Below are 24,572 nucleotides of genomic sequence, written 5' to 3'. Positions count from 1 at the left end.
ATTTTAACAAAAGGTTTTAGAATGTTTTCCATTTATTATGTTACCAAGAAAAAAATCATTGTATACAAAGACATTACAAAGGCAATAAAATATTCTGTACAATAAAAGCATCTTGACATTTTAAAAACTTTTGTATCTTAACCAAGCTTAACATTAAATACAGTACTTGAGAACTTTAAAAATATAACTTCGATCACTGCCTCCAAATTCATCCATTATTAAGAAGCATATAAAAATACTTAAAACAACCAAAAAAAAAAATAGGATTTTGCTAGTCTGCTAAGATTTGGATTCATCAAACCAACAGTATTTTCAAGTGCATACTTTTAAAACAAATCATCTCTAAATGATTCACATGGTCTGAACAATCCATGTCAGAAAGCTCATTATCCAAAAGCGTTGTGTTTTCCTTTCCATGTCATCTTAAAGCTACCTAACTGTGAAATAGTGACCAACATTATTAGCTAATTACCCAGTAAAAAATCAGCATCACCAATGAAGTGTCATGAGATTGACTTATCTATAATGTTTTGATTAGATAATTAAGAAAAATGGGCAAGATGAATGATTACTGTTACTATTACTAATTACTGTTACTCTTCACACATAGGTATTCAATGAAATTTGTAATTCTTTAAATTTTTCACAGTCCAACAGTAAAATGAAGTCTTAGAAACTAAGAATACTAGAATGATGATAAATTCTGACATTTAAATAGACAATTAGTAGTAGATATGGACATTTAGAATAAATGGAGTAATTAATTTTTGAATTTTTCGTATTTTGATTCTTAATGGAAGTAGTGGGGACATGAGTGGTGCTTTTTCACCTGTGCTTTCTGCATGCATTAAAAAAATGCAGGCATGATTACTGAGGTTTACTCTTATCCACTGTTAAGCTTGTGCTTGACTATACTAAGATATATTAATAAAAATATTAATTTGACTAAGTCTTAGACAAATAAGGCATAAAACTGGATACAAACAACCCATATAATTATCTCTCATTAGCCACCTACTTCTGGACTTATCGTGGTAAATAGCGTGAAATTTTCTATAACGTGATAAAAAAGTATTCTAATTTTAATCTTTTCACATTCAATCTCTGAAAACAAAACAGAAAGAAACCTTTCAGGACCAACTTCATTAGCTAAGATAAGATTCACTTTTAGGAAAAGAGTCAAACTACTCCCAATTCATAATCTACTTTGGCAAAGGAACTGAGAATCTGAGAATTTCAAAATTGAAGTAATTAATTAACCATTAATTAATTAACCATATCTTCACTATACAATAGGAAATGGTACTGGAAAGAATAAGGCCAAAGAAAGTTCTCCAGATCTGGGCAATAGCTAATCACTCTAAAGAGAAATCCACATCAGGGTTCTCAATAAAGAATCTAATTCATAATGATTTTTCTTCCTGTACTGTCTTTTAGATAACTAGAAAAAGCATTTGGATTAGAGATTAGAGATTAATTAGCCTTAGGATAGACACAGGTTTATTGATAATCAATTAGCCCAATTTACAGTGTTCCCTTTTACGCATTCTTTCACAAGTCAGTATGCCCCATGAGGTAGGTAGGCTGGGTATTCTCTGACTAAAAAACCTTATTCTTTCCATTTAATAGCATGTGGTAATCCTTTAAAAAGTTGATTTATGTTATAACAAATTATTTGGTGCTGCTAAGCAGCCTGGATCACCAATTCCAAGTCTCTCTTGATACAAAAACTATAATTAGTTGTTCCGAAATATTAGGTTAGAAATTGAGAACCCAGCTGTTTCACTATAGTTGTAAATAGAGAAACCCAGTTACCAAAATTAAAAAGCCATTAAAATAGTAGATTCTGATGACAGAAATCGTAATAATGGTTTAGAGGAGAAGGATGAGATTGGAAAGGGGCATGAAGGAAACTTCTGGGGTGCCTAAACATGGTAGTTACATCGGTGCTTTTATATAAGTAAAAATTCATTAAGCTGTGCACTTAAAATTAGTTCACTTTATGCATTTTCCTTTATATGTCTTATCCTTCAAAAGAAAGACGGGTATCTTTCAGAGCAAGAGTTGTGTCCCATTCACCTCTGATTAACTGCAGTACCTAATATGGCGCTTTGCACATCAGACATTAAAAAAGTGTGACATATGATTGATTACATGAATAATGTAATAATGGAGAGTCATGCAAGGGTAAGGTGCTGAGGAAGTGCATAAGGCAAGGTCAGGGGTCTGAGATAACCTAAAACTATTGAATTTCTACCTAATTCAGTTGACACCACTATTCTCAACAGAGCTGCTTTCAATCTCAAAGAGATGCAGGACTGTTTTTGGAAGAAAAGAAAGCTAGGCGTGGTGGCTCATGCCTATAATCCCAGCACTCTGGGAGGCTGATGGGAAGATCGCTTCTGGCCAGTAGTTCAAGACCAGCTTGGGTGACATAGTGAAACCCCGTTTCTACAAAAAAACAGAAAAGTTTTAGGGAAAAAAAAAAAAGAGAGAGAGAAAGAAAAGGGAGACAGCAGGTGAAGGAAGCTGCTTTCATGCCAGTGTTTTGCAATTTTTAAAGGTTAAGTACTTTTACCTTTAAAAATCATATCCTTGCTGGGCAAGGTGGCTCATGCCTGTAATCCTGGCACTCTGTGAGCCTGAGGCAGGTGGACTGCCTGAGCACACAGGTTAAAGACCAGCCTGAGCAAGAGCAAGACCTCATCTCTAAAAATAGTTGGGCATTATGGCCAGCACCTGTAGTCCCAGCTACTTGGGAGGCTAAGAAAAGAGAATTGCATGAGCCCAAGAGTTTGAGGTTGCTGTGAACTGTGACACCAAGGGACTCTTCCAAGTGCAACAGGGTGAGACTCTGTCTCAAAAAAAAAATAAAAAATAAAAATAAAAAATAATAAAATAAAAATCATATCCTTATCCACATTTTTACAATACTATGTCAATTTCACCTTCCCTCTCTGATAACAGCTACCATTTATTCAGCACCAACTATGACAGGGACTGTACTAGATGCTGGAGTCCCAAAGATAAATGAGATATCAATACAAAACAATCCACTGTAAAAAAAAGAAAAAGAAAAAAAAAAGAAAGATGCATACGACAAACACATGACTTTAATTCCATGAGATGAACTGTGTGATACTGGGGCATATTACCCCTCTGCTAGGGTAGAAGGACGGACCTTCACAGAGAAGTTCCATCTTAAGGGATTAAGTGTTTTAGATGGAGAGGAGTAGAGGCAGAGTGGGTAACATGTTAAGAGTACGGAGGCCTGAGAAGGAATGTTTTTTTTTTTTTCAAGGAATGCTATGTAATAAGGTAAAGAAAATTGGGAGTTTTTACTACAGCATGTTGAAAAGATTATTGTTGAAAGCAACAGCAATGAAAGAAGGGAAGATTCAAGAGGAGGCAGACTCAAAAAGATTTGGTTAGGTATGAGCATGAGGGAGAGAGAGAATAAAAGATGATTTTGAGGCCCCTATTAGATATCTTGGGTGACAGGTAAATGGTAATGCCATTAAGAAAAGTAAAGAACGCCAGAAAAGGAGCCAGTTTATAATGGCCTTCAGGTAGTGTGAGAGAAAAATCACTGATGAGATTAGTGGGAGTTGGGAAGAGTACATATTGAGGGCTGGGGTTGAGACTTGAGGCACAAAAATGTCAGAGAGAAACCTTGTCTGCCACAGAAACCCCAGAGCAGTACCCTGACAGGGAGTTTTCAAAGGCCAAGCAGAGTGAAGAGGGGCAAAGACACTCCATTTGACAAGAGGGTGGTCTCAGGCCAGAACATCATAAGAAAACAGGAGGGGCTGGAGACAGAGACCAACAGGCTCAGGCAGGACGGGGAGGTGAGGGAATGGAGGCTGGAGGGACTTCAGAGTCAGGTGAGAAGGGGAGGTGGGCCAGGGTGGCAGCAAAGGGTTTTGCTATTGTTTTTCCTTTTAGACTAGAGAAGACATTTACCACATTTCCACAAAGAAAGGAAGCACAAAACGGCAACCAGAGTGTAGGACAAACAGAACAGAAGAGAACCGAAGAGGCACCAGTAGAGTTTGGAAAAGGACAACGTCTTTTCCTCAGAAACCAAAAGTGGGTGTCATATGAGCATGTGGGAGTGTAAGTACATTTAGACATGGAGGAGAAGTTTGTTGCCAAATTCATTTTAAATTATAAAATAAATTCTAAGGTCAGTAAATAGCACTGAAAAATGAAAAATCCATTGGAAAAACTGATATACCACTTATGTTAGTTCAGCTTACACAGGAAAAAACTGAAAAGCAAGTCAGCCTTTATTTAGTTAAGAAATTCAGGCTCGGCTCCCGTAGCATGATAGTTATGCTGCCAGCCATATACACCAAGGCTGGCGGGTTCGAACCCAGCTCGGGCCAGCTAAAACAACAATGACAACTGCAACAACAACAAAAATTGCCAGGTGTTGTTGCAGATGCCTGTAGTCCCAGCTACTCTGGAGGCTGAGGCAAGATCTTGAATTGCTTAAGCCCAAGAGTTTGAGGTTGCTGTGAGCTGTGACAGCACAGTACTCTACAGAGGGCAACATAGACTCTGTCTCGAAAAAAAAAAATTCATTTAGGTATTCTAATAGCCAGTGTTTAATCTCATCAGTGCTAACTGATACAAACTTATGAAATGCTGCCTTCAAAAAATAATAATAATAATTCACCATCTGGACACATCCTGGGTTCATATTTTCAACAGTAAAGAAATTATGCCTTTAGGTTTTTCTTTCCCCCTTAAGCTCTACTAAAGAATGTTATATGCTTATGATTTTTAAAATTTACATTATAAAAATATTTCCTTTTGAAATCATAATTTCTGAAAAATATTAATGGCACTAAGTTAGGGGTCTTTAATCTTTTGCTTCCTGGACTATCCTGACCCAAGGTGGTTTTTTTTTTTTTTTTTTTAATTAAATCATAGCTGTGTACATTAATGCAATCATGGGGCACCATACGCTGGTTTTATAGACCATTTGACATATTTTCATCACACTGGTTAACATAGCCTTCCTTGCTCTCCTATTTCCCAGCATCATTCAACGCAGCAATTTTTTTATTTTTATTTTTGAGACCAAGTCTCACTTTGTTGCCCTTGGAAGAAGTGCTGTGGTGTCATAGCTCACAGGAACCTCAAACTCTTGGGCTCAAGAGATCCTTTTACCTCAGTTTTTTTTTTTTTTTTTTCATTTTTAGTAGAGACAGGGTCTCACTCTTGCTTAGGCTGGTCTCAAACTCCTGAGCTCAAGCAATCCATCTCCTTAGCCTCCCAGAGCGCTAGGATTACAGGCATAAGCCACTGTGCCCGGCCACAGTATTATTTACATAACATTCACACATTCCCTAATTTGACTAAATTGACTGGTATATGTAAATTTATAGTTTGGTTGGACATTATATAAGTGAAATGATACTCTGTTTCTAACTAGGAATGAGCTCAACATTTAGAGTAGGTTCCAGTTGTAAAATGAACTAGGTCTTTAATTAGTTACTCAGCATCATGACATTCCATCCCAATTAAGATTCTACCACCATTTTGCCACTGGTATTATTTTGCTTTCAAATAATTTGGATTACCATTATTAATCCTGGACTTAACTGTACATGATTTTGATATAAACCCAATGTTCCAAATAAATAAAACATCCTGTAATTAAGGCTATTGTTTCTTTCAAAAAACAAAGTTCTGGCTGGATGTAGTGGCTCATGCCTGTAATCCTACCACTTTGGAAGGGTGTGGCAGGAGGATTGCTTGAGGCCAGGAATTTGAGACCAGCATGAAGCAAGAGCATGACCCTGGCTCTACAAAAGTAAAAAAATTAGCTTAGGCATGGTGGCTCACACCGTATAGCCCCAGATATTCAGGAGGCTAAGGCAAGAGAATCAGAGAATCACTTGAGCCCAGGAGGTTGAGGCTATAGTGAGTTATGATGAGGCCACTGCACTCCAGCCTGGGCAACACAGCAAGATCCTGTTGCAGAAAAAGAAGAAGAAGAAGAAGAAAAAAAGAACAAACAAACAAAAATAAGTTCTATTAGTAATACTTAAATGTTTAATAAATATTTACTGGGTACATATGAAGCAGACACTATTCTTCAAGCTGGAAATTCAACAGTAAACAAAACACAAACATTTTTGCGCTCATGCAGCTTATACTCCAGTACAAACAAGCAAATGCTGAGTAAAGTCAGAATGCTAGAAACATACATAAAACAGGGTAGATAGGGAATGCTGATGCATAGTCCAGGAAGGCCTTGATGGGGAACAGCTGAGTAGGACGTGAAGGATGGAAAGGAGCTAGCTGTACATGTATCTGGGAGAACAGTCAAAGCAGAGGAAATGGTCTGACACAGGAGCACACTCGGTGCACTAAGGCCAAGTGCCTGGAGCTGCATGAGGAAGGAGGCAAGGCTGGTACATGAGGCCGGCAGGGAGTCTGCTCCTTTTAAGAACTCTGACCTCTACTCTGAGTGAGATGGGAAGCTACTGGATGGTTCTGAGTAGATGAATGATATGATTTGACTTGTTTGAAAAGTAAGCACTCTGGTTACTTCAGGGGAACAGGCTGTAGAACACCAGAATAAGGATATAAGGAGGTTTCTGAAGGCTATAGCTTTAATCCAGACAAGAGCTGATTGTGGTTTATAATAGTGTATAAACAGTAGAGGCCAAAGAAGTGGTTGGCTCTTTTGGGTACGTTTGTAAGGCAGGGTCTACTAATGGACTATGGATATGGGAGATAAAGGAAAAATCAAGAATCACTCGAAGGTTTTTGGCCTGAGCAATAGAAGGATGGCATTGCCATTTACTGAGTTGGAGAGACTGACGGAGAAGCAAGTAGGAAAGGAAAGATGAAAAACTCAGTATTAGATATGCTGAGTTTGAGCTTTAATTAGATTTCTAGATAAAGATATCAAACAGGCAGTTTTATGAGATCACAGGGAAGGATGGCATCTAAGAAAGAAGTCCAAGGAAACGTCTTTCTCTTAAAAAATAAGAGTTCAAAGGTAAAATCATAAGCAACTTTAAAGGTATGAATTTAAATAGTATCAAATGTAGAAAATCTCCCATACCTTGAAAGCTCACTTTAACACCCTTCAGTCCAGTGTAACATTTTTAAAAAATTGTGATTTACATCTCTACAAGAAACTCCAAGAAGCCTCAGAAAACCCCTTAGGGGTAACCTTGGCCCATGAGCCTCAAAAATAATAAGGAATTGATTTTTTCAATGACATAGCCATTACAGGTTTTACCTTAAATTTGCTTCATAGCAAATATCAGTTAATTCATTTAACTAAGACTACATTAATATATTCTGAAAGAAGTACAAAAAAAGCACATTTGGAAAAATGGGAAGCTTAATATTTTCTGTCCTTGGGAAATGTGGAGGACCTCTAACAAGAGAATTCACACCCTACTCAGTTATCAGTTTGTATCTTTCAAAAAAAGGAAGCAGAGCCCTTTTAAGTTTCTATTTTTGAATTTTCTTTCTATAACAATTTCTAATTTTATATTCTACAACACTCTAAGTTTTATACTTCTTCCCTGAAAAAGAAGTTTTTGGGTTCTCATCCCTCAAAAGGAAACAATAAAAAAAAAAACAAACCCTGGGGTGACACCTGTAGCTCAGTAGGTAGGGCACTGACCACATACACCAAGGCTGGCGGGTTCAAACCCGGCCCGGGCCAGCTAACACAACAATGACAACTGCAACAACAACAAAAAAATAGCCGGGCATTGTGGCAGGCACCTGTAGTCCTGGGTATCTGGGAGGCTAAGGCAAGAGAAATCGCTTAAGCCCAAGAGTTTGAGGTTGCTGTGAGCTGTGACGCCACAGCCCTCTACCTAGGGCGACAGCTTGAGACTATTTCAAAACAAACAAACAAAAAAAACCCTGTATCATACTGTTGGACAAATATAAAATGCTGCTTCTATTTTTTTTTTTTTTTTTTTTGGAGACAGAGTCTCACTCTGTTGCCCCAGGCTAGAGTACTGTGGCATCATACCTCACAACCTCCAACTCCTGGGTTCAAGTGATTCTCTTGCCTTAGCCTCCCAAGTAGCTAGGACTATAGACGCCTGCCACAATGCCCGGCTAATTTTTCTACTTTTAGTAGAGACAGGGCTCTCAATCTTGCTCAGGCTGGCCTTGAACTACTGAGCTCAAGCAATCCTCCCAACGTGGTCTACCAGAGTGCTAGGATTACAGGCGTGAGCCCCCATGCCCAGCCAAAATGCTACTTCTATATGGGTCATATCAAAATGATTGCAAACATTCAAAAGGATTTAAATTTTGCAAGTTATACTTAAAAAAATTCATATGGAAAGGTGTCGCTCAATTGCTCATTTTGCATAGTGCCAATATTTGAATACTGACTATTTTGAATAAAACCATGATTGTTTGGATTAGTGCTGTTTGATGGTCCCAACTCATTTACCATGCTGTTATCTGTACAACTGAAGTCAGATCTCTCAAATGTATCTGATTGTGAAACAAACACAGGAGTGTTAGAACTGGTGCCTGCTGACATACTGGAAGAGGACATCTGATGGAGCTGTCTCAAGTCTCTCGGGTCTAACACTGAATTACATGCAGGGTTTTCAAGATTCATGCTCATGAGTCTTGGATTATCAGTCTCCCCAATGCTATCATTGCTGGTTGTCATCATATTCACAGAGCAATTAGGCAGCATGCTGGCCTCAGAAATACCACCATATAAGTCAGCAGGTGACATGGATGTTTCCATTCTGCCTAGGTCATCGGTACTGTTATAAATGCAAGGATTTGAAGCATTTAAATTACTTACTCCAGGTATTTCCAGGAATGAGGGGGTACCCTGTGAATTAGAGGAAAGTGTCCCTGCTGAAAAACTATTCAGTGGATTTGTATTGACTGAGCGTGAGGTGGAAGATGCCTCTAATAACCAGCTGGAAGAAGGCTGATGGACCATTGAGGGTATGGCTGAAGAATGATGGGACGATCCACTTGAGATGGACACAGGTGAAGAATAGTAGGAATCTGGTTGACTTGAAACTCCTGAAGGCCTGGGCATTTCTGTCAAAACCGCACCATGAGAAAACAAGTTTGATTCTGTGGGGAGGAATGTATTTCACAAAATTAAAATGAACTAAATTATAAAAAGCATTATTTCTAAATTAGAATTGCATAAACACACAAATAAAGAAAAATTTTAAGGAAACGAATGTAAGATTTCAAATAAATAATTTAAGATGAACTGAAGTTATGAGTCCAAAACTGAATTCTGTGACATACGCTGTTTTATAAACACAGGTAAAATGATGGCTTTGGCAAGTTAGTTTGGTAGATATAATTTCATTCAAGTTAAATATGAAAATCTAGCATCTGAGGCTCTATAAAGGTATTTCTAAAAAGTGAAAGATAGATATGAGAATCTCAATCAATAGGAATCTAAACAGCAAACATTATCTCAAACTCGTCATTTTTACGGTAAAATGTAAGGAGGGAGAAAACACTCATTAGGAATGATGACAAACACAAATAACCTTTAAGATAAATTAAGATATGATCCTAAGATATGACGAAATTCAGTCAGAAAAAAGTTATAAAAAATTAATTCTGGAGATGCCCGTAACTCAGGTGGTAGGGCGCCAGCCACATACACCCAGGCTCAAACCTGGCCGGGGCCAGCTAAACAACAATGACAACTGCAACAAAAAAGTAGCCAAGCATTGTGGCACTAATCCCAGCTATTTGGGAGGCTGAGGCAAGAGAATCACTTAAGCCCAAGAGTTGGAGGTTGCTATGAGCTGTGACACCACAGCACTCTACCGAGGGCAACATAATGAGACTCTGTCTCAAAAAAAAAAAAAAAAAAAAAAATTAATTCTATATTTACATATTATACAAATGCCATACACACTAAAAAAGGAAAAAAACACTGATTTAAGAATGTAAGAGGAGGCCAGGCACAGTGGCTCACTCCTATAATCCTAGAGCACTTTAGGAGGCCAAGGCAGGAGAATTGCTTGAGGCCAGGAGTTTAGAGACTGACTTGGGCAATAGCAAGACCCCATTGACAAAAAATAAGAAAAATTTAGTTGGGTGTGGTAGCATGTGCCTGTAGGACTGGCTAATTAGGAGGCTGAGGCAGGAAGATTGCTTGAACCCAGGAGTACGAGGCTGCCATGAGTTCTGATGACACCACTGTACTCTACCAACTTTATTTATAGGTGACTAAATCTAAACTATTTCTTCCATGACACAGTATAATTAGTAAAATTACTACCATATTAACAAAAGGTAACTTTTTTTTTTGAGACAAGAGTCTTACTTTGTCGCCTCGGTAGAGTGCCATGGCGTCACAGCTCACAGCAACCTCAAACTCCTGGGCTCAAGTGATTCTCTTGCCTCAGCCTCCCAAGTAGCTGTGAGTATAGGTGCCTGCCACAATGCCCAGCTAATTTTTTTTTTTTTGGACACATTTTATTTTATTCAGGTAACAGTCTGATCACACATGGTCCTCTCAAATAAGTCACATGTAATCAGATGTTAAAGCTTGGTTTTCAAACATTATAGCCAATGATGCCCTGCTTGCCTATGATCTCGCCAACATAAAACCACATCCACACCTCAGTGGCCACCAAACCATTCAGCACAGCTTCCTTAACTGTGAGCTGTTTGAAGCTACCAGTTTGAGCACTATTGACTATTTTTTTCAGGCTCTGAAAAGCTCTAAGGATCTCAGCAGGGGCTGGAGGAACCAGCTCAACCTTGGCGTAGTACCAAAATGTGGCCAATCGAGGCTGCAAATAAGAGAAGCGCTGGGGCCTTCTCTGCGAGGTTACGGACAAATTGAGCCATGGCGCTAGGATGCCCAGCTAATTTTAAAGAGTAGGTCTCGCTCTGGCTCTGGTTGGTCTTGAACCTGCAAGCTCAGGCAATCCACCCGCCTTGGCCTCCCAGAGTGCTAGGTTTACAAGGTGTGAGCCTCTGCACCTGGCCGCACAATGTAATTTTTAAAACAATAAATCCCATAGCACTCTGGTAGGCCCAGGCAGGGAGACTGCATGAGCTCACAGGTTCTGAGCTCACAGTTTCGAGACCAGCCTGAACAAGAACTAGACCCCATCTCTAAAAATAGCTGGGCATTGTGGCGGGTGCCTATTGTCCCAGCTACTCAAGAAGGTGAGGCAAGAGAATAGTTTGAGCCCAAGAGTTTGAGGTTGCTGTGAGCTGTGACGCCAGAGCACTCTACCAAGGGCAACAAATGAGACTCTGTCTCAAAAAAAAAAATAAATAAATAAAAACAAAAAACAAACAAACAAAAAATACACAACCCAATAAATCCTCCAAACATAATCTGTTTTTTTCAATATAGTCTTCAAAGCCTGAGCTCGATTCATTTAATATTGAAAGCATGAAAAAAATTATAGAGAAGAAAATATCAAAGAAGTAGTTACTTAGTCCTAGTAATTCTAATATATTATACAAAGCACTGGTCTTTCTGATTACAAGGAATGCTATACGTGAGTTAAAATACCTTTCTTGATGTATCTTCCTTCTCCAATTGATCCTACAGGACCAGGTCTTGGTCTCTCAGGAAAATTGACTGTTAGGATAAAGTTTTCATTATTAAATGTAATTTGGAATATAATATTATCAGTTAAAATTGAAAAACTGAATTAAGCAAATAAAACAAAATCTGTTTAAATATGAATCAATCCAAAATAATCTTACCACAATCCTGCCACAGTTTCTGGAAAAGTAAAGTTGTTTTTTGTTTCTTTGATTTATTGCCATAAGTATCTGATTAGAAAGAAACCAAGAGAGCAGGTGAATCAGCATAGGCTTATGTTTCCTTTCCATTATTAACAGGTTATTTATTAATATACAAAAAATGCTTCAAATAAATGTACATAATGTGGATTTAAGTATTGTAAGTATGTCCCAAATCAGTAGCAAAGGGTATTTTTCTCTTAGTAAAATATAGTTTAAAATATTCATCTTGTTGTCTTATAACACATAAGTCAACAATGCCAACTAATGCAATAAGGTTTAATGAGATAAGAAGTTAATAGAAACCACTCTCTGAGTTGTGAAGCTTCCCATCTTTAAAGAGGGCATAGACATAATAAGGACAAAATAGATCTTTAAACAGGAAACAGAAATTCTGATAAACAGTTTACTTTAAAATTCTTCTAGATGAATCAAACCTCTTCCCTAAGAAAGAGATGCAGCGAGCATAAAGGGAAAAGCAACTGAAAATGTCCAAGAAAAGAAACGTAAATCACGAACACACATGACTGTATTCAATTAGATCGTACAAAGAAAACCGAAGGACCAACTTTAAGAGATATACTGTATATATTTAAAAAAATTTTTTGAAAGAAGTACATAAATCATGACCATGAAAATGTCATACCTTTTTCATCTGGCAGATATCGAAAATCCATAGATTCACTAACTTCCTGGTCAGAAGGTCTCCGAAGGTGCATTTTTACTGTCACTGGTTCCATTATAGCTTTGCAGTACGGTGGAGTTTTGAAAACAATGGCTACTTGACGGTGCACATCAGCTTGCGAAAAGATACCTTTTGCTTCCCAATCATTCAACACAAAACGAACTTCTATGTCATCTAGTAAATAAGAAACCAAAGAGATAACAATGAGAAAATGAAGTAAAATGATTCTACTAATCTAAAATAATTTAGAAATTAATGAAACAAAACAAGTACCTTTCTGAACTTTGTCACAAAGTAGAAATATTTCATCTCCTCCTCTGACACTTCCACAATTCTTGTTTACACGACAAATCTTTAATTCTGCAGTATTTGGAGCACCTAAATATAAAGGATTTGGGGGTTGCTACCTTAGTAATTTATTTTGTTCTTTTTTGAAGGGGAGAATTGGAGGAATACCACTTATAGAAGAGATAAAAAACTACTTTCAGAATAGATAAAAGTTGTAGCGCACAGATAACGGACACTAAACATGTTACTCATCTACATTTGCCTCTTTCCTTTCAAACTGCTTTACCTAACTTGGTTTAGAGCCTTGTGACTTCATTTCTAGGTGATCATTTGCCTTCTAATTAAATCTCCCTGCTTCTAAATTCTGATTATTCCACTCCATCCTACACACTATGACCAGATTAATCTTCTTAAATCATGACCATATCCTATGGCAATGCAATTTTAATACTTCCTATTATCTGGCCAATATGATTCCAATAATTCTCCCTGGCATTTAAGGCTCTTTGTGAGGAAGGATACTCTGAGGTACCTTTATAGCCTTATGTCTACATGTAAAACAAGTAGAGTCATACACAATTGGTTTTATAATCTATTAAAATTATAAGCATCCATATCCTTTGATCTAGCATTTGGCCTACATTTCTACTAATGGAAACTTATAATACATTAGAGAAATGTTTGCACAAGATATGCACATATAAGCATATTCACTGCAATATAATTTGTTAGGGCAAAAAGAAAAAAGTGACAAACTGAATGCTCTTTAATAGGACAATGATTTATTATAATTATGATACAACTATATGCTGCCACTGAAAATAATAAGGTGAAGAAAAGAAAAATCATTCAAGATCTACTGCTAAGGGAAAATGCTTTAAAACGATCTGTGATTTTTTTTTTTTTTTTTTTATTGTTGGGGATTCATTGAGGGTACAATAAGCCAGGTTACACTGATTGCAATTGTTAGGTAAAGTCCCTCTTGCAATCATGTATCTGTGATTTTTTTTAAGTTGCTAAAATTATATTGTATGACTGATAATGACAATAATGTACTATATATATATATGCAGAACAAACTGGTAAAATAAGCACTTGAGGACAGTGACTCTATGTGGAGGATGAGATTATGGGAGAACTACTCTTTGTAATATTTCTCTAATGTTTGAATTTTTCCTATAATGAACATATTCTTTTTTTTGAGACAAAGCCTCAAGCTGTCACCCTGGGTAGAGTGCTGTGATATCACTGCTCACAGCAACCTCCAACTCCTGGGCTCAAGTGATTCTCCTGCCTCTGCCTCCCAAGTAGCTGGGATTACAGGTGCCCACCACAATGCCCGGCTATTTTTTTGGTTGCAGCTGTCGTTGTTTGGCGGGCCCGAGCTGGATTTGAACCTGCCAGCTCAGGTGTATGTGGCTGGCGCCTTAGCCGCTTGAGCCACAGGCGCCAAGCCTAATGAACATATTCTAATGATAATACTTTTTAAAAACTTAAACTATTAAGCAAACAAGCTAAGATTATAAATATAAGAAAATACAGTACTTACGGTTATCATAAATTGGGTTAGAGACGACAGGAGGCAGCGCAGTTGTCAAATTTCCATGTTCGTCAGGGAGGAAAACTTGAAAACACAGTCTCACCACATTGAGGTCACAATCTTCAATATCAATCAGCTGTTTTTCAGGGACTGAATAGTACATATTTTTTAAGAAAGCAAAATACTCACACAGAACTAAAACCCTGCTAAATCCTCCTCCCTGCCCATTTTAGCCAACAACCTTGAGTAACATTCAAATACATACTGACAAAACCAAAGTGATACACAATCTCAAGAATGCCTTTTATAATTATTATAATCAAGTAGTTACTGTCTAACAGTATTTGGTAAATTATAGCAACATTCAGGAAGTAACTATCCCAATCATTTGGGATTTGAAGAAAGATCTCAAATAGACGTAACGATTTTTAAAAATGGTTGCAGGTTGTCCATAACAAAGAAGAGGCGTTCATGCCTTCATTCATTCAGCAAATATGTATTTGGTTCAGTCATTGTGTTAAGGACCCTGTGAATTATCTCCTAAATTTGTATACGAATTATTTTTTGGGAAAAAAAAGTTATTTTCATCCCCATTTTACAAATGATAAACTGATTTTAAACAGATGAAATTACTTGCCCAAAGTTTCACAGCTAGGAAGTAGAAATTGAAACTCAGGTAATTAAATCCAGAGTCTACGTGGCTTTTAAAAACTGACTGGTATAGAACACTTTACATATGCTAAATACAAAAAAAAAAAAATGGCATACACAGGAGTATTTACTAAAATTCAGATCAAGATATTAGAGATGAGGCTCGGCGCCCGTAACACAGTGGTTACACAGCCAGCCACGTACACCAAGGCTGGCAGTTTCGAAACTGGCCTGGGCCAGCTAAACAACAATGACAACCGTAACAAAAAAATAGCTGGGTGGGCATGTGTACTCCTAGCTACTTGGGAGGCTGAGGCAAGCGAATCGCGTAAGCCCAAGAGTTTGAGGTTGCTGTGAGCTGTGATGCCACAGAACTCTACCAAGGGCGACAGCTTGAGACTGTCTCAAAAAAAAAAAAAAAAAAAGTTTGTGGGCAGTGCCTGTGGCTCAAAGAAGTAGGGCACCGGCCTCATGTACCAGAGGTGGTGGGTTCAAACCCAGCCTCAGCCAAAACACTGCAAAAAAAAAAAAGTTTGTTAAATTGACATTTGAAAAAACAAAAACCCTCCAGTTTCAAAAGATAATAGTATTGCTTTTCAAATATAATAAGCTGTAGCAATAAATAACACAGTCATATTTTTAAAAGGCATGAAATGCACATATTAAATTGTATGAAAATTTTATTTTACAAAATGCTAAATTTTGAAATACTAAATTTGAAAACAGAGTCCAAATTCCTTAGTTTTACAGGCAATAACTAATAAAAAATGATAATTTTTTTTTTTTGAGATAGTCTCTCACTTTGTCCCCCTGGGTAGAGTGCCTTGGTGTCATAGCTCACAGCAACCTTAAAATCTTGGGCTTAAGCGAGTCTCTTGCCTCAGCCTCCCAAGTAGCTGAGACTATAGGTGCCCATCACACTGCCTGGCTATTTTTTAAAGATGGGGTCTCGCTTTGGCTCAGGCTGGCCTCGAACCTGTGTGCTCAGGCAATCCACCTGCCTCAGCCTTCCAGAGTGCTAGGATTACAGGCATGAGCCACTGCACCCGGACATTTTTATTTTTGGAGATGGGGTCTCACTCAGTCAGCCTGGGTAGAATTTGGTTGTGTCATCAAACACAGCTCACAGCAACCTCAAACTCTTGGGCTTAAGCGATTTTCTTGCCTCAGCTCCCCAAGTAGCTGGGACTATAGACATGTACCACAATGCCTGGCTATTTTTAGTAGTGATGGGATCTGTCTCACTCTAGCTCTGACTGGTCTCAAACTCCTGACCTCAACCAATCCACCTGCCTCGGCCTCTCAGAGTGCTAGCATTACAGGCGTGAGCCACCGCTCTGGCCTGTATTTTGTACTACTTTTATTGAACAATATTCATAGTCTCAGTAGATATGACTTCTAAAATTATCCCAGTATCAGCATTCTTAAGCCTATCATCTCAAAGTACACATTTGTGCAACTAGAAGGCCAGAATGTTATGATTATCAACCCCTGAATGAGGGCAGCACACTTTATCAGCACTGCTATGTAGGCAATCAGAGATCAAAGTCAATTTTTACAGCAGTATAAATTTGGAGTTCAAGATACTAGTGTCTCTTAATTCCAAAGATGAATAATCAATATGCAAAAAAAATTAGTAGCTGAATGCTCCTGACAAGTTTAAAAACAAAATCATGTGAGTAGATAAACAAACTGTGGCACAGTCATAAATAAATTCAGTACTAAAAAAGAACAAACTATGGATATGTACCCCCAAATAGATGTATCTCAAAAACAGTATGCTGAGAAAAAAAAAAAAAAAAGACACAAAAGGATATATACTGTGTGATTCCATTTATATAAAATTCTAGAAAAGATTAATCTGTAGTGACAGAAAACAGATTAGCAGTTTATTGGGGAGGGAACTGACTGAGGAGACCAAGGAAATTTGGGACAGTCATGGAAATGTTTCATATCTGGATTGTTGTTGTGTGTACATGGGATGGATACATTGGGGTGGGTTTTATTAGATTCAAAAGTTGATGTAAAATGGTACACAGAAGAAAAATAAATGAATACTTTTAAAAAGAAAACAAAGAAACCAGTTAATAAACCAAACTTTAAAAACATTTAGTTGGCCAGGGGCACCTGGCCTCATGAATATAATCCTAGCACTTAACTTGGGAGACTGAGGCAGGAGGACAGCTTGAGCTTGAGATTATGGGCCAGGAGTTTGAAGTTGCTATGAGCTATGAGGCCATGGCAGCCTAGCCTGGGGCAACAGAGAGAGACTCTGTCTCAAATGAATAAACGAATGAATGAAAATAAAAACATTTAGTCACACAATCAAAGGGAAGAAGTTCTACCTACTTCTCAAAAAATCCTTTTTATGGTATTTTGCTTTAAATCTTCTTAATGTGGGGAAATATAGTTATCACTGCATCAGAATTAATTTTGTCTCTGTACAACATGGTTTAAAACTACTGACTGGCAGGAATCATGTCTGATACCTGTTTTACACAATGCAAGATTCAGCATAACGCTGATGACTCAGCTCAATGCTTCTTTCCTACAAAGTCTAATCTCATTCTCTGAAATGGATCCTCTCTATAAATCAGTGCAGCACTTAACACCTCTCTTATGCACTGAAAGTATTTATCTTACATGATAATCACAATAAATGCCCCTTCTACTCCACTAAACAATGTTCCATTAAATTAAATTCACTGATTTTAGGTGATCTAAGGTTGCTAGTGCACCTAGCCACCTGTCAGAAGAAAATCTTCTGCAGGGGGACATCATCACTCTAGTGCACACTTCAGGCACCAAGGCCGAAACTCTTTTAATTTTTCTTTTTTTTGTAGAGACAGAGTCTCACTTTATGGCCCTCGGTAGAGTGCCGTGGCCTCACACAGCTCACAGCAACCTCCAACTCCTGGGCTGAAGCGATTCTCTTGCCTCAGCCTCCCAAGTAGCTGGGACTACAGGTGCCCGCCACAACGCCCGACTATTTTTTGGTTGCAGTTTGGCCAGGGCCGGGGCCGAACCCGCCACCCTCAGTATATGGGGTCAGCGCCCTACTGACTGACCACAGGCGCCGCCCAACTCTTTTAATTTTTCATACAAAATATCTGGTATTCAATTTTAAATAACCAGACAGAGAAGACAAATTAATTTTTTTAAAAAAGAAAACATTTGTTCCTTCTTCACCCCACTGCTTCACTTCACTAGACTCAAAAAAAAAAAAAGAAAACAATAGACAACAGATAGCAAAGAATCCAATAATGACTTTCAGATTCACGATTTAAAACAACTATACTTAATATATACAAAGAGTTAAAAGATGAGTTTAAGAGAGAACTTTTAACTATAAAGAAAAGAACCAGAATGATGCCCCATGATCATATCAATGTACACAGCTATGATTTAATAAAAAAAAAGAAAAGAACCAAAGAAATTCTAAAACTGAAAAAATAATAAACTGAAATTAAGAATAACATCAAATTTATTGGCCAGGTACAAGGACTCACATGTATAATCCTAATACTCTGAGAGGCTTAGGCAGGTGGATTGCCTAACCTCAGGAGTTCCAGACCAGCCTGAGCAAGAGTGAGACCCCATTTCTACTAAAAACAGAAAAACTGAGTGTTGTGGCAGGTACCTGTAGTCCCAGCTATTTGGGCGGCTGAGGTAATAGGATCCTTGAACCCAAGAGTTTGAAGTTGTTGTGAGCTATGATGCTATAGCACTCTACCCAGGGCACAGAGTGAAAAAAAAAAATAACATCAAATTTATCAAATGTTGTATAGAAAACGCTTTGTGTCTTGTCTTTATATACCCTAAGGATTAAAATATATTTACCAATATAGTTTATCACAAATTTTTACAATGTTGATTCACACTAAAGTCTTTAGTCCATTTTCAGCTGATTTTTGTATACTATAATGTGAGATAGGGAATCCTTAAATAATCATTTTGTTCAACTTCATTTATCAGCGATATCTTCCTTTCCTCTTCATTTAATATGCCACCCAGTCATACATTAAAGTCCCATATATTCCTAGCTCTGTTTCTGGGTTCTGAATTTTACTCCACTGGTCCATTGACATGTCTATCCTTACCCCAGTACTACACTACACTTCTATCTGATAAGGTCAGTGTCTCCTCACTGTTCTTCTATAAAGCATCCTCCTATTCTTATTTAAAATTATCTTGTACTTAATGACAAATCTTGCTGGGGTACTGTTTTCAGTTACATAGAATTTATCAGTCAATTAGGGGAGAATGGCATCCTCACAATATTACTATCAGAGAGCATGGTATACTACTCCATTTATATAGCCGTTTTCTTTTTCTTTTTTGAGACACTATATTGTTCTTGGTAGAGTGCTGTAGTGTTCCAGGTCATAGCAACCTCAAACTCTTGGCCTTAAGCGATTCTCTTGCCTCAGCCTCCCAAGTAGCTGGGACTCCAGAAGCCTGCCACAACGCCTGGCTATCTTTTGTTGTAGTTGTCATTGTTGTTTAGCTGGCCTGGGTCGGGTTCGAACCTGGCACCCTTGGTGTATGCGGCTGGCAACATAACCACTGTGCTACAGGCACCAAGCCTATATAGCTGTTTTCTATAATTTCAAAATGTTACAATTTTCCTTAATTTTTTATTTTTAGAAATCTTATTTCTTAGATTTCTTTCTATGTACTTTACATTTTCTGACAATATTTGCTTTAATCTTATCTTGTTATTTGCTGCTGATAAAAATATGACTGAATTGTATATTAATTTTATATCTGCTTACTCTTCTAAACTTATTATCTTAATAACATGTTTGTATATCCTTTGGAGTTTCCACTGTAAATAATAGCTTCAAATAGCTCCAGTTTTATTTCCTCACTTTCAATCCTCATTCCTTGCTTTTTGGGGGAGGGGGTGAGTCACTGCACATGTTACAGTATCTACTACAATACACTGCTCACTGCACTGGTCATAATCTTGATTAGAACGCTGACTCTAAGTGGTAAAAGTATGCCTCAGTTTCTTACTCCTAACTTTAAAGCTAATGCTTCTGATTGTTCCCTCATTTAGAAAAATGCTTGCTGTTAGACTTTTTATTAGATACCTACATTCCATAATATAAAACATGATGTTTTATCCTGTAATTTGAGAAATGATACTCAGTTGTAACACATGTAAAATCTAACTGAAGGCAGCGTGAGACCAAATTGTCTTATGTTCCTCTTACACTAGTTACAATTTCAAAAGAACACTAGGTAGGGTGGTACCTGTGGCTCAGTGAGTAGTGCGCTGGCCCCATATACAGAGGGTGGCGGCCAAACCGCAATAAAAAAATACCCGGGTGTTGTGGCGGGCGGCTGTAGTCCCAGCTACTCGGGAGGCTGAGGCAAGAGAATGGCCTAAGCCCAAGAGTTGAAGGTTGCTGTGAGCTGTGACACCACGGCACTCTACCAAGGGCCATAAAGTGAGACTCTGTCTCTACACACACACAAAAAAACACTAGCTTACAGTTGTTCTCCTTCCTTTTTACCTTAAACATCCAAACTACCTGTAGAAATAAATATTACCCCTTATCTCTAAAATCAGCATGTAATGAGAATTTCATTTTTAACCAAAAAGATATTATCATGCTGTATTTCTGTTGGAAGTAGGAATTAAATTTTTAAATCAATTATAATATCTACTACCCCATTTCCCCGAAAATAAGACAGTGTCTTATATGAAGGTGTGCTCCCAAAGACGCGCTAGGTCTTATTTTCAGGGAACGTCTTATCTTTCCTGTGAGTAGGTCTTCTTTTCGGAGGATGTCTTATTTTCGAGGAAATAGGGTAGTTCTAAAGGTAAGACATTTGTAAAATATTGACACTGTTAACTATACTAGGATATAAAAACAGAACAAAAATATAAAATATATGGACTAATAATTTTAAGAATTATTTCTCATTTAAAGAAAAATATAAAGCTTAGTTATAATTAATTCACATCTATTACCTAAAATGTGTAAACTATCCTATATGTATAATAATAAAAGTTAACATTTGACTGTGTATGTACCAGGCAAAAGGTAACTGGTCCCAGCAATGTGTCATTAATTTACTCATCCTTTCAATGTATTTACCACACACTAAGTGTTAGATATAGATAAGAAAAGACAATGTCTGGGCTCGGTGACCCTGGCACAGTGGTTACAGTGCCAGCCACATACACTGAGGCTGGCCTGGGCCAGCTAAACAATGACAACTGCAACAAAAAATAGCCAGGTGTTATGGTGGGTGCCTGTAGTCCCAGTGACTTGGGAGGCTGAAGAGAAATGCTTAACCCCAAGAGTTGGAGGTTGCTGTGAGCTATGACGCTACAGCACTCCACCAAGGGGCGACAGTTTCAAAAAAAAAGAAAAGACAATGCCTGACCTTAGTGAGATGAGTATCTGGATAAGAAATAGGTACATAAACTAAAAACATATAATACAACATGAAAAGTGTCATAAGGAGAATATGTTCAAGGAAGACTGAAATCAAAAAGTACCTAAGTTCTACCTAGGCTAATGAAAGAAGGTTTGAAAAACGCTGACTGCAATGAAGAATGAAGAATGAAGAATATACACGGGCCATTTTTTTATTCTTATTTTTTAAGCTTCAAGTTTTCAGTTGTGAGAAAGGCTCTTATTTTCTTGTATTAAACGAGACTTCAGAGAGGAGAATCTTTGTTAGAGACTGCTTGTCTTATTAAACTGTATTCTCTATCAAGACTGCCAAAAAATGTAATTCTCCCACACTCAACTACATAACACAGTCCTCTGCTTTTGTAACAACTCAATGTCCTTTAAACATGGAAAAATAGTAAAATATCTAATACAACTGAATTGCAAATTATTTATTGTCAAAATAAATCTTTTTGCACAGAATTTAATATAGTGTTTAGACATCCCATGGAGTTGAATCACCACACATTAAAATTCCTAGCAGCATCACTTCTCGGCCTTTTGGCTAAGATCAAGTGTAAAATTCCTAGCATGTCATTACTCAAATACATAGCTAGAAAATGATAAATAATTTTTAAAAATTTTTCAGCTTTTGCAGTAATAATTCTCTGCCACTCTTGTTATAGCTAACCAGATACTGTAAAAATTTGATTATTAAATTCCTCACTCAGTTTTGACAGTGCCATACATGAGACAATTTGGTTTTTGTTTGTGTGTTTGTTTTTTGAGACAGAGTCTCAAGCTGTCACCCTGGGTAGAGTGCCATGGCATCACAGCAACCTCCAACACTTGGACTTAAGCGATTCTCTTGCCTCAGCCTCCAAAGTAGCTGGGACTATAGGTGCCACCACAACATCCGGCTAGTTTTTGGTTGTAGTTGCCATTGTTGTTTGGCGGGCTTGGGCTGGATTCGAACCCGCCAGCTCCAGTGTATCTGGCTGGTGCCCTTGCCGCTTGAGCTACAGGCACCGAGCCACATGAGACAATTTGAACAATAAACATGAAGCCACAAGTTTGACACTATTAGACTGCTGTATATCACCACTGACAAGAAATAGTTCTTTAGTTTTAAAGAACTAATGGCAAGAAAGATAAGGACTGGCTTAAAACATACTAAATAAGGGAGTACACAAAATGATTCTATGCAAAGTAGGAATAATTCCTTATACTTTTGCCTCGTATTTGATTTTCAGAAAACAGACTGTCACAATCAGATAACAATAGTCTGTAGACCAGAATTTGCAGATCCTATTCTACTAAATATTTCTAATTCCCTTATTTCTAATGTCATAAAAATATAACACAAAAACAAAGTCAGCTAGTCTCTTGTAATTCTTTACCAGTAGCATTTTTCTATGTGAAGTGATGTATCTTTAAGAAAATGCCAACTTAGCTATAACAAATTCCTGTAAGTGATAGAATACATACATCTAGTATACTCCTCAAATAACAAAACAATCAAAGAAAGAAGATAATTCTACCGTAGAGTTCAGGTTATTTTAGTTGGTTTTTAGTGTTTTGAGTTTTTTTAGAGTGCTTAGATGTTTTTTATTTTGCTTGGTAAGAGAAATACAAAACCTCTGAAATAGACTAGGTCTTATTTCAATATTCTAGGAAAAAAATAATATACATGTTTCTGTTACAAAAACTGTGTCAGAATATAGAATAAAAGCTATTCTAATAATCCTATTTAAATTCATAACCTGTCCCCTAGCTACAGCATTCATGCCTCCTTATACTGCTTTTTTTCCCTTTTCTGTTAGCACTTTGTCTAATACATTATATAAATTACTTGTTTTATAGATTTGCTAATCGTTGGTCTCTCTCCATTGCATATAAACTCTTCAAAGACAGAAGTTTTATCACTGACTTATCCCAAGCACCTAGAACAACCCAGGACTCTAAGGCTAAATGAAGTAAAAAGCTGCTGAAGGAATGAACGGCTGAGTAGTTAAGACAGGGAACCAGTTGTGTGCAGGTAGAAAACTCAACAGCTCACAGCACCTACTTGTAAAGATAGATATTTATGTAACTAATACAAATACATGTTTAGTGACAAACAGAAATGTAAACAACACAGAGCCTGTCTGCAAGGAGAATGAAATGATCCAATACATGTCACAAAGCTTTTCACGATTAATGGATGAGTAACAAACAGTATAATTAGGAGAATATTTTCTTGGTGTTAAGAAAACTCAGAGGGCTTTCAGGACATTTGGGGTAAGGAAAACAACTTGAACATTTTTTGCAGACAAGTACAAACAAGGCATGTTCATCCATTCATTTATTCTTCCAACACATTTTAATTAAGCCTTTAGCACATGCCAGACACTGGGCTAGGTGCCAGAGAGATACACAGAACACACTCCTCACCTTTCAAAGTCTCACAATTTAGTAAAGCAGGAACATGTAAACAAAGTTGCAGCAAACCACACTAGAAATATGTACAAGTGCTCTGGGGAAACAGGGACTACTTAGCTCTGCCTAGGAAGTAAAAGAAGACTTAATGTGATCCTTATTCAAATTTGAAAGCTGAGCAGGAAAATTTTACCAGGCAGATCAGGGTCTTCCATGCAAGTGAAGAGCAAATATAAAAGCATAGTGGTTATAATTAGTTTCATAGTAGGGCTGAGTACATTGGATACTTTTTCTTCCATTCGTGAGATACTTTACTAAGAAGAATATGTTACAGCTCCATCCATGTAAACATGAAAGAGGTAAAGTCTCCACCTTTCTTTAAGGCTGCATAATATTCCATGGTGTACATATACCACAATTTATTAATCCATTCATGGATCGATGGGCACTTCGGCTTTTTCCATGACTTAGCAATTGTGAATTAGGCTGCAATAAACATTCTGGTGCAAATATCTTTGTTATAATGTGATTTTTGGTCTTCTGGGTATATAAGCTTAGTAAATGTAGAATATAATTGTCTTAATACAATAACTAAGAAAATGCCAGGAAGGCAATGTTAACCAGTGTGATGAAAATGTGTCAAGCTGTTTATAAAACCAGTGTATGGTGCCCCATGATCGCATTAATGTACACAGCTATGATTTAATATTAATTAAAAAAAAAAGCATAGTGGTGAGAAAGAACACAGCTTTCCTTAAAGTGCAAATAGTTCAGAATGGCAAAAACAAATGTGCATATGTGCACT

General features: G+C 37.4%; 1 protein-coding gene and 2 pseudogenes across 1 annotated transcript in view; 1 reads left to right on the top strand and 2 right to left on the bottom strand.

Moving 5' to 3' along the window:
• Positions 1–31: 31 nt before the first annotated feature.
• Positions 32–24,572, bottom strand: part of REL (REL proto-oncogene, NF-kB subunit) — a 46,335-nt gene continuing 21,794 nt past the window's right edge. Inside the window, exons 5-10 of the mRNA XM_053589629.1 lie at positions 14,295–14,435; positions 12,731–12,835; positions 12,419–12,631; positions 11,734–11,802; positions 11,537–11,605; positions 32–9,105 (exon numbers count right to left, since the gene is read on the bottom strand). Coding sequence (XP_053445604.1) covers positions 8,321–9,105; positions 11,537–11,605; positions 11,734–11,802; positions 12,419–12,631; positions 12,731–12,835; positions 14,295–14,435 — 1,382 coding nt within the window. The 3' untranslated portion in view covers positions 32–8,320. The remainder of the gene's footprint in view (positions 9,106–11,536; positions 11,606–11,733; positions 11,803–12,418; positions 12,632–12,730; positions 12,836–14,294; positions 14,436–24,572) is intronic.
• Positions 10,472–10,857, bottom strand: LOC128584594 (ATP synthase subunit g, mitochondrial-like; annotated as a pseudogene).
• LOC128585014 (uncharacterized) lies at positions 21,895–22,044 on the top strand (annotated as a pseudogene).

This window comes from Nycticebus coucang, chromosome 4 (assembly GCF_027406575.1).
Source record: "Nycticebus coucang isolate mNycCou1 chromosome 4, mNycCou1.pri, whole genome shotgun sequence".
Lineage (NCBI taxonomy): Eukaryota > Metazoa > Chordata > Mammalia > Primates > Lorisidae > Nycticebus > Nycticebus coucang.
This window is presented reverse-complemented; position numbering and strand designations above follow the sequence as displayed.